The 13,917-nt window shown below is 37.6% G+C and overlaps 1 protein-coding gene across 1 annotated transcript in view; it reads right to left on the bottom strand.

The window, feature by feature from the left end:
• Positions 1 to 5,107: 5,107 nt before the first annotated feature.
• Birc6 (baculoviral IAP repeat containing 6) overlaps positions 5,108 to 13,917 on the bottom strand; it is a 212,846-nt gene continuing 204,036 nt past the window's right edge. Inside the window, 3 exon segments of the mRNA XM_047521886.1 lie at positions 5,108 to 5,797; positions 8,939 to 9,073; positions 13,050 to 13,238. Coding sequence (XP_047377842.1) covers positions 5,618 to 5,797; positions 8,939 to 9,073; positions 13,050 to 13,238 — 504 coding nt within the window. The 3' untranslated portion in view covers positions 5,108 to 5,617.

Genomic DNA, 13,917 nt, shown 5'->3' on the forward strand with positions numbered 1-13,917 from the left:
TTTTGAGATTGCCAAATGGGGTGAATTCTGTATACTATTATGGTGGGGAGGAATAAAAGGAACATATGGGGCTAATATCTAAATGAGTGGCCCCTGTCTTAGTTCCCCTCCTAGTGGGAATAAATATAACTGACTCCTCAGCAATAGGGACCACTACAATCACCTATACACTACTAATGAATCAATGATTTGATCATGTACATAAAACCAGTGGGGAATGTGATGGGCAGATCTGACTCCATGAGAATGTTATAGGCCAGACTCTAAGGGAAATGGCTAAACAGACTCCACTTTACTCTGAGACTCCATGTTATGTAGGAAAAAAGCTTCTCCCATGGGAACACCCCACCTCTGTGCCCATCATCAGTTACTTGGTGTGACATGTTTAATAATATATAATGGCAACTCCTATGTAGTAAAGAATTGCTCTCTTTTGATTCCTATTGCTCCTAAACAATGTACCACGTGAACAGTGATTGTATGGATATTAGTAACTATTCTTTAGTTTGTACCTAGGTAAGGGTCATTTTGACCCACTTCCCCCTCTGTTGATGATCTCATGATGTTAGTTTGTAATTTCGAATCATAGCAACAGACAATTATGATTAATGTGATTTTTGGTATAAGAACCCCTACAACCCTGTGGTCGGGCTGTTCTCTCAATAGCCATTTTTTGGGGCATTGTGTGAGACAGTCAGCCGGCCAGCTTAATAAAGACTCTCAAATTTGGACTTCTCAGTGGTGATCGGTCTGTTCTTAAGTTGTGCCCCATAACATTTTGATACTGGATATTGAACCCAGGGTGCTTAAACACTAAGCTACCTTAAGTTACATCCCTAGTCCTTTGTTCTATTGTATTTTGAGACAGGATCTTGCTAAACTGCTTAGGACCTCACTAAGTTGCTGAGGCTGGCTTTGAACTCACAATCCTCTTGCCTCAGCCTCCAGAGTCACTGGAATTACAGGCATGCACCACTGAGCCCGGCTAGTTTCAAACTTCTATGAGGAAAAATAAGCAAAAATTGAGGCCATCTAGGCAAAGTACATACAAGCATGACAAAAACAAATACTTTACTATTCAAGTAGCTCATATATATCAAAACCTAAGACAAGTGAGAAAAGTAGCCTCAGCAACTCAACAAAACCCTCTCTCAAAATAAAAAATAATTCTAAAAAAATAGGGAAAAGGTATAAGGTGATAATTGATAGTAGAAATCCAAATGGCTAAAAAGCAAACAATATTGAAATATTATATAACATATTTGATAATAAAAAAAGTAAAAAATTACCATATCCGATGCTGGCCAAGGTACTATAACATTGATATTGGAAACATAAATCACTATGAACTCCCCACAAAGCAATTAGTCCTCTTATACATTACAATTTTTTATCTACCAGTTCTATGTATAGGATTTATCGAAAGAAAATAATCAGATATAGACAACATTCATCATAACATTATTTATAGTTAGAAAAACAGAAACAACCTAAAAGTCCAACAATAAGTGGTTAAGTACATCCATATTATGCAGGCATTCATTTCTCTATGATAAAAATGTGCATAATATAGTTTTAAAAATCAACAAAATATATATACCAATTACTTAGAAAAGTATAGAAAAAGACTAGAAGATACTGAGAACAATTTCACATTTTATATTTTTCAGTATTCTCCCCATTTCCATGAGTTACACATTAGCTTATCCACAGTGAAAAGTTCAATATCGAAGCTAGCTGAACCTAGGGCCCTGCCATGCTCTGACCATCTCCCCATGACTGAAGCACCAATGCAGTAGTTTGGGCTGGGCACTGTTCCAGTCTTCTAGCTCCAACTCTACCCAGCACCCCCAACTGGGTCTGTTTTCCATCCTGGAGTCTTTTGGATAAATCAATCTCATTACCTTAAGATTTGAAGATTTTGTTTCAGCACATTGATAGTATTCCAACACCACCTGTATGTTTAAGTATGCAGCAGAGTACTAACTTTCAATTTTGGCAAAGTATATAGTATGCAATGGTAGAAATTTATCTCAATAATCAGCTTTAAATAATAAATGACCAATTGGTAATGCCTGACATTTGAACTGTTAGTACTGTGCTACTCAAATCATGGTTCACAGATTGCTGAGTAAGGTAACATTGCAGCAAAGGCTTTATTGTGTTTTATAAAGTGTGTGTCCCTAATAGAAGCAGGAGTGGGGAGATGGACCAAAAACTATAGCCCTTCACCAGATAGTATGAAGCATACTAACTACAATATCTCACCTCATATCATCTTACCTCCAATCAACAAACTTAGAAGACATCAAAGACAAAAATGTTCATAGTACTTCCTGTGTATGTCTGGCTTTGGTGATTTGGGTCTTAATGCTGGAAAGCTTTTTCAGCACTTAAACTTCTCTTTGGGGGTGGGAGTATATATAGGTCAGTGGTACAGCACTTACCCAGCAAGAGCAAGACCCTGGGTTCAATCCTCAGTACTGCAGAGGGACGTGGGGCGACGTCTTCTCTTTCAGAGAACTTCAGTTAGGTTTTGTGAACAGATGGACTTGCTTTACTGATTTCCACATTTCATCAAGTTCTCTGCATGTGCTCTTGGACCCAGGCTATGCTCCTTCCAGGGAGCTCACACTCACCTCACACTAGCCTCTCACCTTGTGAACATGCTGGTTACTCTCAAACCAATATATAATTTCCGGGGCTGGGGAGATAGCTCAGTTGGTAGAGTGCTTGCCTTGTAAGCACAAGGCCCTGAGTTCGATCCCCAGCACCCAAAAAAAAAAAAAAAATATATATATATATATATATACATATGTATAATTTCCCCACGCTGTCAAATGTCTCTTCCACTCATCTTTTTTTTTTTTTTTTTTTTGCAGTGCTGGGGATTGAACCCAGGGCTTGTACTTGCGAGCACTCTACCGACTGAGCTATATCCCCAGCCCTCCACTCATCCTTTTGACTGCCCTAGTTATGACCTATACCTGGTCTCAACAATGGGCTAAAGGATTTCCTTGCCTCCCAACAATTGGCAGATCTCTCTGGAATAGTCTGACCAGACTGTTTCCCTCATTAAAACTACCCAAAGAGTTCTCCAACTCCTACAGCCTTCCACAGCTCCATAGCATGTCAGACAAGGCCTTTGATGCCCAATGCCTCCCATCTTCCTGACATCACAGACTGCCAACCCATTTGACAATTCCCCCCTGATCCATGGTGCCACTAACCTGAGCTCTCCTTTCATTATCCTGTTTGGGATAACTTCTTTATCCCCGTCCTTCAAGACTTAGGATATTTTCCTCTAGGAAGCTTTTCTTGACCATACCACCTTGATGACCATTAATAATTTTCCCAAGGTAAATGGCCCTCCTCTACGCTCCCAAGTTACCCTGCAAATAACTCTGAAAGAGAACTTACCATACTATACAGATATGTTTTCAGGTTGTTCATTCACTCAAGTGCAGGAACCTGCACCTGGTACAAAGTGAGTGTTCAAACGTTTATTGATTCCCAGTGGCTTGGGAGGCTGAGGCAGGAGGATCACAAGTTCAAGGGCAGCCTCAGCAACTTAGCAAGGTCCTAAGGAACTTTGTGAGATCCTGTCTCTAAACAAGATATTAAAAAAGGGACTAGGGATGTGGCTCAGTGGTTAAGCACCATTGGGTTCAACCACCAGTATTACAAAAAAAAAAAAAAAAAAAAAAAAGTTCATTGATTATAAAGTCTAAATCTCAGATGGAACCATTTTAATGTTATTATTTCATATTTAGATTTTTTTTGGCATCGGTTTTTTAAAAACATGGATCAGATCTGAAAGTATTGATATTGCTACTTTCATTCTATAAAGCTTTTTAATGTCTAATGATGATGGGTAGAGGGACTGACCTAATCATAAATTTGCATGAGGTTTTAAAGTCCACAATTTGAGGCAAATGATACACTTGTCAGCCTTTATCATTTAGGCCCAATGGGACCCTGACAGAACAAAACCAACCAAACAACTACAGCAAAACATGGAGAGGGGCTGGAGTGTGGCTCAATAGGTAGAGGGCTTGCTTAGCATGTGCAAAGTTCTGGGTTTAATTCCCAGCACCACAAAAAATGAGTAAATAATATGTTGGACCGATGACTGTTCTTTCACTTATTGCTGATAATTTTATGCTTAGATTTTAGCTAGTATGTCTGTGGTTTACATACAGATTTTCCTTGTCATAAATTGACTGTCACGGTTTGTCATTCTTGGTGTACCTCACTACTACCTGACCTTAACACTATTTTGTTTTAGAACCTTTGATTTCCTGGTCACCTTGTTTATAACTCCTTTATCTGTGTTTGAAGACCTTTGTATCCTGTTTCCAAGAGTGTTTCAATCCCCTGGATCCCCTTTTTCTTCAGAGAGCAATTCACTCTTCTGAATATACCTTCTTCTGAACAGCTGCAGATTCAGGTTCCCACACAGCACTTTATATTATATACATACAGTCAGGAGTCACATCAGCTTTCCTTTATGGTAACTGGTCTTGGAAAAACATCCTTCGTCCCCCGCATGCTTAGGCCTTGAAAAGGCCAATTCTTTGTAGAAATAGCATTCCACACCATGGCAAACCATTTTAGAAACAAGACATACTAATTCACCTAAGTCTTTATTTATTTGGCTCTAGGAAGAATTTGCATGAAAATGAGCCTATATGGCAGGTACAGAATGTACTGTAACAGCACCAGAGAGGGACAGCCTCTCTCCTCTACAGAGCCTCAGTGTTAATACATACATGTGACTTTAGCAATAAAACCAGATAGTCCAGGAAAAAAAGGAGCCCTTTAGGAAAAAAAAAAAAAAAAAATCAGATTAGAGTGACTTTTCAAATTGACCATTTCTTTTCATATACTTGAATTCAAATAATGGATACATTCGGAGGCCCAAATCTTGGCATAGAATAAAATCATGTTCATTTATTTTTTTTTCTGCATCTTAGAATTAGAAGGCATAAAATTAAATATGTTGAATGTAATAAATTCATTCATACAAGTGCAAGTCTCCAGCTATAATGCATTTTATGGCAGATTTATTATTTTAAAAATGTACCAGTAAATCAAAAAAGAGGGAGTATGTCCATTTAACTTTTATTGAAGTGTAGGTAGGAGGTCTTCAGAAATCAAATATGAGCATGAAGATATGGCCAAACATAAAATCTATCAAATTCAGTGAAAAGTTGCTGACTTTAAATAGTAGTTGTAAGAATGACCAATATATATTCTTTGTTAACAATCCCTCACTCTACAGTAAAAAAAAAAAAAATAAAATAAACATTCAGTAAACATTCTTTCCTAAGGTAGTTTCCCTTATATATCAGTGATTTATCCATTTCTTTGTATACACAAATTTGTTGAACATACCAATCAGTGGTTCTCACAATTGAAAAATAAAAGCACAAAAAGTTTACACTCTTGTACAGGTAAATAAAAGATCACCTTGAATTAAACTGGATCTCCTTAAGGGCATAGTATAGTTTCAGTTTCATTACCTATTACATAATTAGTTTCTTACATACAAATATTGACATATTTGGCTTGTGCTTCGAAGCCTTTGTTTCTATAAAATCCACATCAATGCAGCTCATAACTGGAAGTCGCTGGACAGGTCTCTGCTGCTGCTGGCTTTGACCTGGTCGTGTGTTAGCACATCCTCGGCACCTGCTGTGGCCCTGCACACCTCAGAAGCATCGGCGATGTCTGGGTCTAAGCCTTCAGGGCAGGGAAGTTTTAACAGCTCTTCACGAAGCTGAGCTGTATGACGCTAAAGGAGAGAAAATTACTAATGTTAGAACAGTAAACTCTGGGATTCACTAAGGGCACACCTGTAATTCCAGCTACCCAGGAGGCTGAGGTGGGAGGATAAAAAATTTGAGGCCAGCCTGGGCAACTTAGTGAGACCCTATTAAAAAATAAAAAGGACTAGGAAGGTAGCCCAGTGGTAGAGTGTCCCTGGGTTCAGTCCCCAGCACAGATTGATAGATGGATGGATGAATTAAAAGAGAGAGAGAGAGTTGCGAGGAGAGAGAGAGAGAGAGAGAGAGTTGCGAGAGAGAGAGAGAGAGAGAGAGAGAGAGGAAGAAAAAGGATGAAGGAGAGAGAAAGAGAAAGGCAGGCAGGGAATGAACACAATAAGACATGATCTCTGAGCCTGGGGAGATTAAATTCTGAATGGAAGTACAAGACACATAAACAGGATAAGACAACCACATGCCTACAGCCACTTATAAAGTTTCAAAGTGTATTTACATACTGGTAATTAAAATTTTCCCTATCCCGGATTTCCCTTCCATTGTGGTAAAAATTAAACAGGAAAGGAGACAAAAATCTGCCAATTATGAAAGTCCAACTGAGATAGGAAAATAATATGACTTTATTGTAGGCTGAAGCTGAACAACTAAACTCTGAAGCAAAGGTATAGTCAAAGTGATATAATCTACATTAATTCAGGGATGGAAATTTCTAGGTCAGGGTGACACAAAAAAATACATCAAGACACTAACTGAAATAACTAAAAGAGGCAGAACTTTAGCTACTGAAGATTTGTATAGAGAAACACAAATATAAATATATATTCAGGTCAGATCAATCTGGTTATGTACCACAGAAGAACTGGAAGGCAGAACCTGGTACAAGAGAACTGGTTAGACAGACTGGTGGTGCGAGCTGGAGAGCGACTGGGGATGGGAGCAGCCCCCTCAAGACCTAGCATTACCAGGTGTGTGGGAGGAAGGAGTCCTCAGTTTCTCAATACTGTAAAAGACAAAAAGGTTTAAAACTGAGTAAATATGGAAAGCTAGAAAAACCTGATCTGAAGAAAGATTAAATTCTAATTTTTAGATGCTGATTGAGGTAACTAGAGGGCATCTGAGTAAAAATGTCAGTAGTAATGCACTTCAGACGCTAAGAGCAGACAATAGTTTGAAGAGCAGCTTTTAAAGAGTCAATGGCCAAAGTCGGGAGTCTAGATACAATGAGAGAAAAAGGGGGAGAGAGAATAAAAGAGCTCTAAGAGTCAAAAGAGAAGTCTACAGATGAAAAGCACCAGAGAAAAGACAAACACGGGCTGGTGATGTCACTCAGTGGTAGTGCACTTGCCTAGCATGCATTAGGCCTGGGCTTCGGTTCCCAGTACCATCAAAAAATTTTTTAAAAGACAAACATTAGACCATTGTTATGAGTGCATTAATAAGCAGGCACAGCATATTATAGAAGATTACACTAAAATAATCTCATAGTCTATTAATCAAGGTCAGTTCCAAAACATGAAATTTAAGCTGAAAAGGGAATGGAGGTGAGCCAGCAGAACAAGTGAAAGTGGAGGGAAATGGAAAGCCTGGAGGAGAGAGAGCAGGTGAGCTAACAAAGAAGGAGAAGTGAGTCACTGGCTTTTTTTTTTTTTTTTTTAAATAGCTTTTATTTTTAAAAAGCTAATATGTACATCACAGGAAACAGAAAAACACAAGCAAAGAACAAAGTCACCCAGTCTCACCAACAGCTTAGGTGGACCTGTCCTTCCAGGTCCTGCATATACATACACAGAATCCCACATTGGTAGGATCATGGCTTTGAGAACTGGAAAGAAGGTAATCTTGATAGAATGAAAAAACAGCAAAAGACTACTACTGAGGTGTAACCTCACTAATTAAGGGAAAAACTGATGGCAAGAAGCATGAATTCTCCTGTTTGATAGTGAAAGAAGATAAACTTACAATAAGAGGAGCAAAATAAAACTAGCTTAGGGGGATGCCAGTAAGAATCTAAAACTCTTAGAGTGGAATATTTTAAACATATAAAGTGCGCAGAATAGTAAAACTCCCATGCACCCTCCACCTGGCCTCGATTATCTGGTCATGGCCAGTCTTGTATCATCTTTATTTCCACCACCTTCTTCTCATTTTATTTTGAAGCAAATCCCAGACATAATGTGGTTTGTCATTCATAAACATTTCTGTACACAAGTTTGAAAGTTAGGGATCAGTTTTAAAAATTATACCTAAAAAACTAACAAATCCTTATTATCATTTACTTGTTTTAAATGAAGATAGTTTTAGAATTAGAAGGAGTCAAAAAATTGAAGGTAGAGAGAAGGAAGATAACTGACAGAGGATGAAAGGCTCAGGTGAGTAAAACGGACATCTGGAAGCAGGCAAGGTGGCTATTACAAGTAACGATTCCTATGCATGGGGAAAAAAGGCTACAAAACCCATTTTACATTCCATTCTGTGAACACCCAAGGGAAAACAACTGTTCACCTCCTTGAAAACAGGTCTGTATCATAGCCACTGACATCGATCAGCTATTAGAGAGAGGTTCTGCAGCTCACCTCTCCCTCATTATTCCAGTAATACAATTCTGGAAGGTAAGATGCAGAGGTAAAGGCTACAGGAATAAAAGAAGTCATTCACACAAGCCCACTTTGTAGGCGTCATTTTGTAAGAACTCTACTAAACTCCTGCCTTAGTCCCTGGACCCATTTTTAATTTTAGGAAATGCCAACCCATTGTGAAAAGGAACATTATCTTTACTATAGACTTCTGGGTAGTAATCTAGCATTCCGAACTTAGTAATAGCAAACTTTTTTCTTTTTGTACCAGGGATTGAACCAAAGGGTGCTTAACCACTGAGCCACATCCCTAGCCCTTTTTGTATTTTAGAGAGAGGGTCTCACTTGAGTTGGTTAGGGTCTTGCTAAATTGCTGAGGCAGGCTTTGAACTTGCAATCCTCCTGCCTCAGCCTCCTGAGTCTCTGGGATTACAGGCATATGCCACGGAGCCCGACCTAAACTTTGTGTCTTTGGCACCCAGCTTTCCTTTACCTCCTGGTGGGCACTGCTCAGTCAGTGCACACACAACTCTTTTTTCTGAGCCATCGCCACGGCTCATGTTAGGCAAGTGCACTGACCTTGAGAGCTGCTGCATGGTGAGACATGGTCCTGCCCACCCGCTTGTCACTGCTGTATTGCTGGATGTCTGCAATCCACTCTTCACACTGGGCCATGATCTCAACTCTCTTCAAGTAAAAATGTTTGTGTATAACCTTGGTGGAGGAGGGAAGCAACAGAACAGAATGCATTTACCATCAGAATTCAAAAGTTGAAGTATGTAGACATTATAAAAAAATGACACTTTAGATTTCATTGCAATTTTCTTTTGTCCATAGAATTTAATTTCATGAACTATGCATGATTAGCAGGGAAGAATCAGGCTCATAATATCAGATGAAATGTGCTGAAATACCCAGGTCTATATTACCAAAGAATGTCCAATCTCACAGACACTCCAACGATCCTATCCAGAAGTCACAAGATATATGTTTGAAATATACTCACAAGATGAATATAAGTAAATAAGCAGGGGAAAAGGATTTCCAAAGTACGCCAATGGAAAAAATTGTGTCATTAAAGAAGAATTCAAAGAACATCTATTTAAGTAAAGATGACAGGTGTGGTAACACGCTCCTATAATTCCAGTAACTCAGGAGGCTGAGGCAGGAGGATCCCAAGTTTGAGGTGAGCCTCGGCAATTTAGTGAGACAAAACAAAACAAAACAAAACACAAACAAAAAACCAGGGATGTAGCTCAGTGATAAAGTGACCCTGGATTCAATCTCTAGTACCAAGAAAGAAAAAAAAAGAATACCTACTTAAGATATTCTAAATGTCAAAGGAATTCATACAGAAATCAGAATGAAGCCCTAAACATGGCACAATTCTTAAATCTTTTGACTTTTATCTTCTGGTTGACTTATGGACACAATTTTACTTTCTGAGTTCAATTTTCTTATAGTAACTGTGGTTTACATTTGGAATTAAAAACAAACAAACTCAACTTTGAAAAAATTTTTTATAAGTAGTAAGGGTTTATTCTTGACAAAGGGTTTAATTTGACAAATTCAAATTAAAAACTAGACACCAATTTGGAAGTATTATTCTCTATTCTGGTTGAGATCCTACATTGTCCAATGAGCTTCTCTGTCCTAAAGAAAAGGGGATAATACCTACACAGGAAAAATCATTATGAAGACCATAAGTACAGCCATAAAACACCAAGGAGATCTTATCATATTTAACTGTTTTTTTTTTTTTTTTTTTTTTTTTTTTTTGCGGTACTAGGGATTGAACTCAGGGCCTTGTGCTTGTGAGGCAAGCACTCTACCAGCTGAGCTATCTCCCCAGCCCCATATTTAACCATTTTTGATATTGATGGTTATGGGGACTCAAAACTGAGTTAAGACAACTTGATATGAGAAATCCTAATCATGGAACCAAAAAGGAGAGGAGGGCACCAGAAAAGGATACTTTAAAAGACAGAAACAAAAACAATTAAACAACAACAACAACAAAAAAACCCAAAGGAGTGCAAAGAGAAGTGAGTTACATTTTATTAGGAAAATCAGCAGAGTGTTCATTAATGAAAGATTGGTTCAAAATGAGAATGAGAAGGGCAATTGTTTCAAATTACACTTATTTGCTTTTTTTTTTTTTTTTTTTTAAATTTGTTTAGTTGTAGAGAGACCTTTATTTTATTTATTTATTTTTATGTGGTGCTGAAGATCGAACCCAGGGTCTCACACGTGCTAGGCAAGTGCTCTACCACTAAGCCACAACCCAAACTCTTTTTTTTTTTTTGGGTGCTGGGGATCGAACCCAGGGCCTTGTGCTTACAAGGCAAGCACTCTACCGACTGAGCTATCTCCCCAGCCCCCCAAACTCTTATTTGCTTTTTTATAAGTCATTCTCCTAGTGAGTCTCCTAAGTTTATTCTTGGGAAGAAAGATTTTATGTAAAAACCAGTTAAGATATAATTGACTAAACATTTTTAATATATTTAAAAATAGAAGTTTAAAATACACAAAAAAGCGCAGAAATCACTGTACTGCTGAATTATTTTATTGCAGTGCACACACCAAAGTAACCTCTAACCAAAGATGAAAAACAGAACATTACTACACATGACAGAAGCTACCCATGGGTTTCCTCTCACCACTATTCTTTAACCAAAGCAATACACCGAACTGACATATCTTTTTTATTTTTATTTCTTTTGCAGGACTGAAGGACCAAATCCAGGGTCTCATACTTGTTAGTACACTACCACACAGTTATACCCCAGCTCATATCCTGACTATCCTTTAAGCCTAAGTTAGTTTGTTCATTCTTGAACTTTACATAAGTGGAATCATTTATAGAGGAAAGGAATGAAGAATCGAGATTCAGTTTTATACACTGTAAAGTTTGGGATGGAGAGGTGGCTCAGTGGTAGAGTACTTGCCCAACATGAGAGGCTTTTGGTTTGATCCCCACCACCGCCTCCCCGAAAATAAATAAATAAATAAGTAAATAAGTAAATAAATAAATAAATAAATAAATAAATTGTTCTTATACATTGTGAAGCTGAAATGACTATTATACATATTAGTGGAGTTACCAAGATGTCTCAATATTTTTTAGCACCTTAGCACAGGCTAATAATAGCTAAAATTTGCTATGGTTGCAAAATGAATTACTTAATGTAAGCAACCTATGCTTAAGAAGGGACATAACATTATGTCTAAGAACTCAAAGAAAATCCATGTTTCTATTTCCTACAATATTAGGAAAACTAATTTCTCACAGTCTTTCAAGGTAAAAGGCAAGTCTCTGCAAAAATAAAATGTCCAACTTATTCAAAGGGCACAGACATGCAAATTCATTTCAGGATAAAAAAAAGAAGAAATGTTCTTTTTACATTCCTTAGAGCATATTCATCAGTCTATCCGATAAAAGGAAGGGCCTCAGTTATGATGCTACATAGAATTCATGCAAATTTAGCTTAAGTCACATTAAACATTGATTTTCTGTCAGGTAAATATGCCAATTTTCCCTCTATATTGTTCAATTTCTAGTCAGTCGAAGAAACTGATGATGAAGGGAAACAATTTTAAGAAAGAAAACTGTTTTGGGACACAATTAAAATAAGATGTGCCAGGCGCAGTGGCACATGCCTATAATCCCAGACTCGGAAGACTGAGTCAGAAGACTCTCAAGATTGAGACAGCGAGCTGGGGAGATAGCACAGCTGGTAGAGTGCTTGCCTTGCAAGCAAGCACAAGGCCCTGAGTTTGATCCCCAGTACCGCAAAAAAAAAAAAAAAAAAAAAAAAAAAAAAAATTGAGACAGCCTTTGCAACTTAGGCAAGACTGTCTCAAAATAAGAAAATAAAAGGAACGGGGGATGTAGCTCAGTGGGAAAGTACTCCTGGATTCAATCCCCAGTACCATAAAAATAAGATCTGAGATGTTTTTGACATAATAGGTGAAAAGCATAATCATATTAGGTCAGACTATGGGGACAACTAGTCACAAGAAAAGACGCCTGCCTTGGGAAATAATGAAATAAAAGCACTTGGGAGAATCAACACAGGTTTTAGAAACTCAGTGCTATCTAATTTTTCTAAAGGAAATGTCTTTTCCTTAATGTTTACACATATACATTAGTGTGGAATATTTTAGTGACGTGTAGAAAGTTTGCTAGCAGAACAGAAAGAAACTATTAAAAAAAATTAAGAATAGGGAAGGGGCTGTTGCTCAATGGTAGACTACTTGCCAAGCATGTGCAAGGTTGTAGGTTCCGTCCTCAGCGACATCCAAAAAAGGAAAAAAAGAAAACTATCCCCAAATATAGTTTGATGTCTTTTATGTGGTTTTATTTTTATTTTAAGATACTGGGGATTGAACCCAGGGGTGCTTTACCACTGAGCTACACTCCCAGCCCTGTTTGAGACAGGGCAGCTAGCCATGAAGTTGATTCTCCTGCTTTAGTTTCCTGAGAAGCTGGAAGTGCAAGCGTGCATCACTGCACCCAGCAGGATATATGTGGTTTTAAACTCTGCCCATTCTTTTTTACTGTTATTTTAGGATTAACTCTAAAAACTAAGAGTATACCCGATATTCCACATTTAAGGGCAAGTAATACTAACAAACTATATTCTCTAGGGTCCTTGATAAAGTATTTCATTTATTTTATTGAACATACCTCTTTAAAACATGGTGAAGGGTTTCTGATTTGTTCTAGCATTGCCCATTTAACTGTTGCTTGTCGAATGTTTCCGTCATATTCCCGAGAACTCTGTGTGCCACTGGGAGTGCCTCTAGATCGTTCATATCCTGGCTCATTAAAATAAGGCTCAGCTACTAATATAAGGGACTGGACAGACACCAATACCTGAGGAATGAAGAATAAGAAGGAGTGATGATGACAATGATATTAATAGAAGAATAAGAAGTATAATGGGACATCTTCACTAACTGTAAACTGCTAGCTTGCTAACACATAGCTAATTCCTAGTAGTATAATATTTTAGCAATATAGCTATAAGCCTAGTTAATAATAATATCTTTGAAGGCAGAGAAACATCAGATACCACTTGTCTGCTTCATAAATGAAAAAGGATCATGAGCAATTGCATTTTAACTGGCATGATAACCAAAAAAGTCATGAAAACATCATAGACATCAACAGATAAAAATGAGTATCTGAACCTGAAATAATCTGACCTAGGAGTAGATATGATTAAACATGACATGATGTTTTATTTAGGCCAAGGTCAAGTATAGGGGAAAAAAATTTAATCTGTACAATTGTGAGACAAAGATCATAAGATTTTTGAAACTTTCTGTAACTATACATATCACTGAAACAAACTGGTTTTCTTTCACTTATATACTTTCTCCTAAATCAAATCTCACTCTATTAAAATAGCCTTCCAGGACATAGTTATTAGTCCCTCTCACCTTCCCTTTTAAATAATCTTCCTCTTCTATTCATACAAATAGGATATAATCCTTATTTTTCTATAAAAGCAGAGAAATCTTTTAAATTTAAGTATTTATCACAAATCTAT

Source organism: Sciurus carolinensis, chromosome 13 (assembly GCF_902686445.1).
Source record: "Sciurus carolinensis chromosome 13, mSciCar1.2, whole genome shotgun sequence".
Classification (NCBI taxonomy): domain Eukaryota; kingdom Metazoa; phylum Chordata; class Mammalia; order Rodentia; family Sciuridae; genus Sciurus; species Sciurus carolinensis.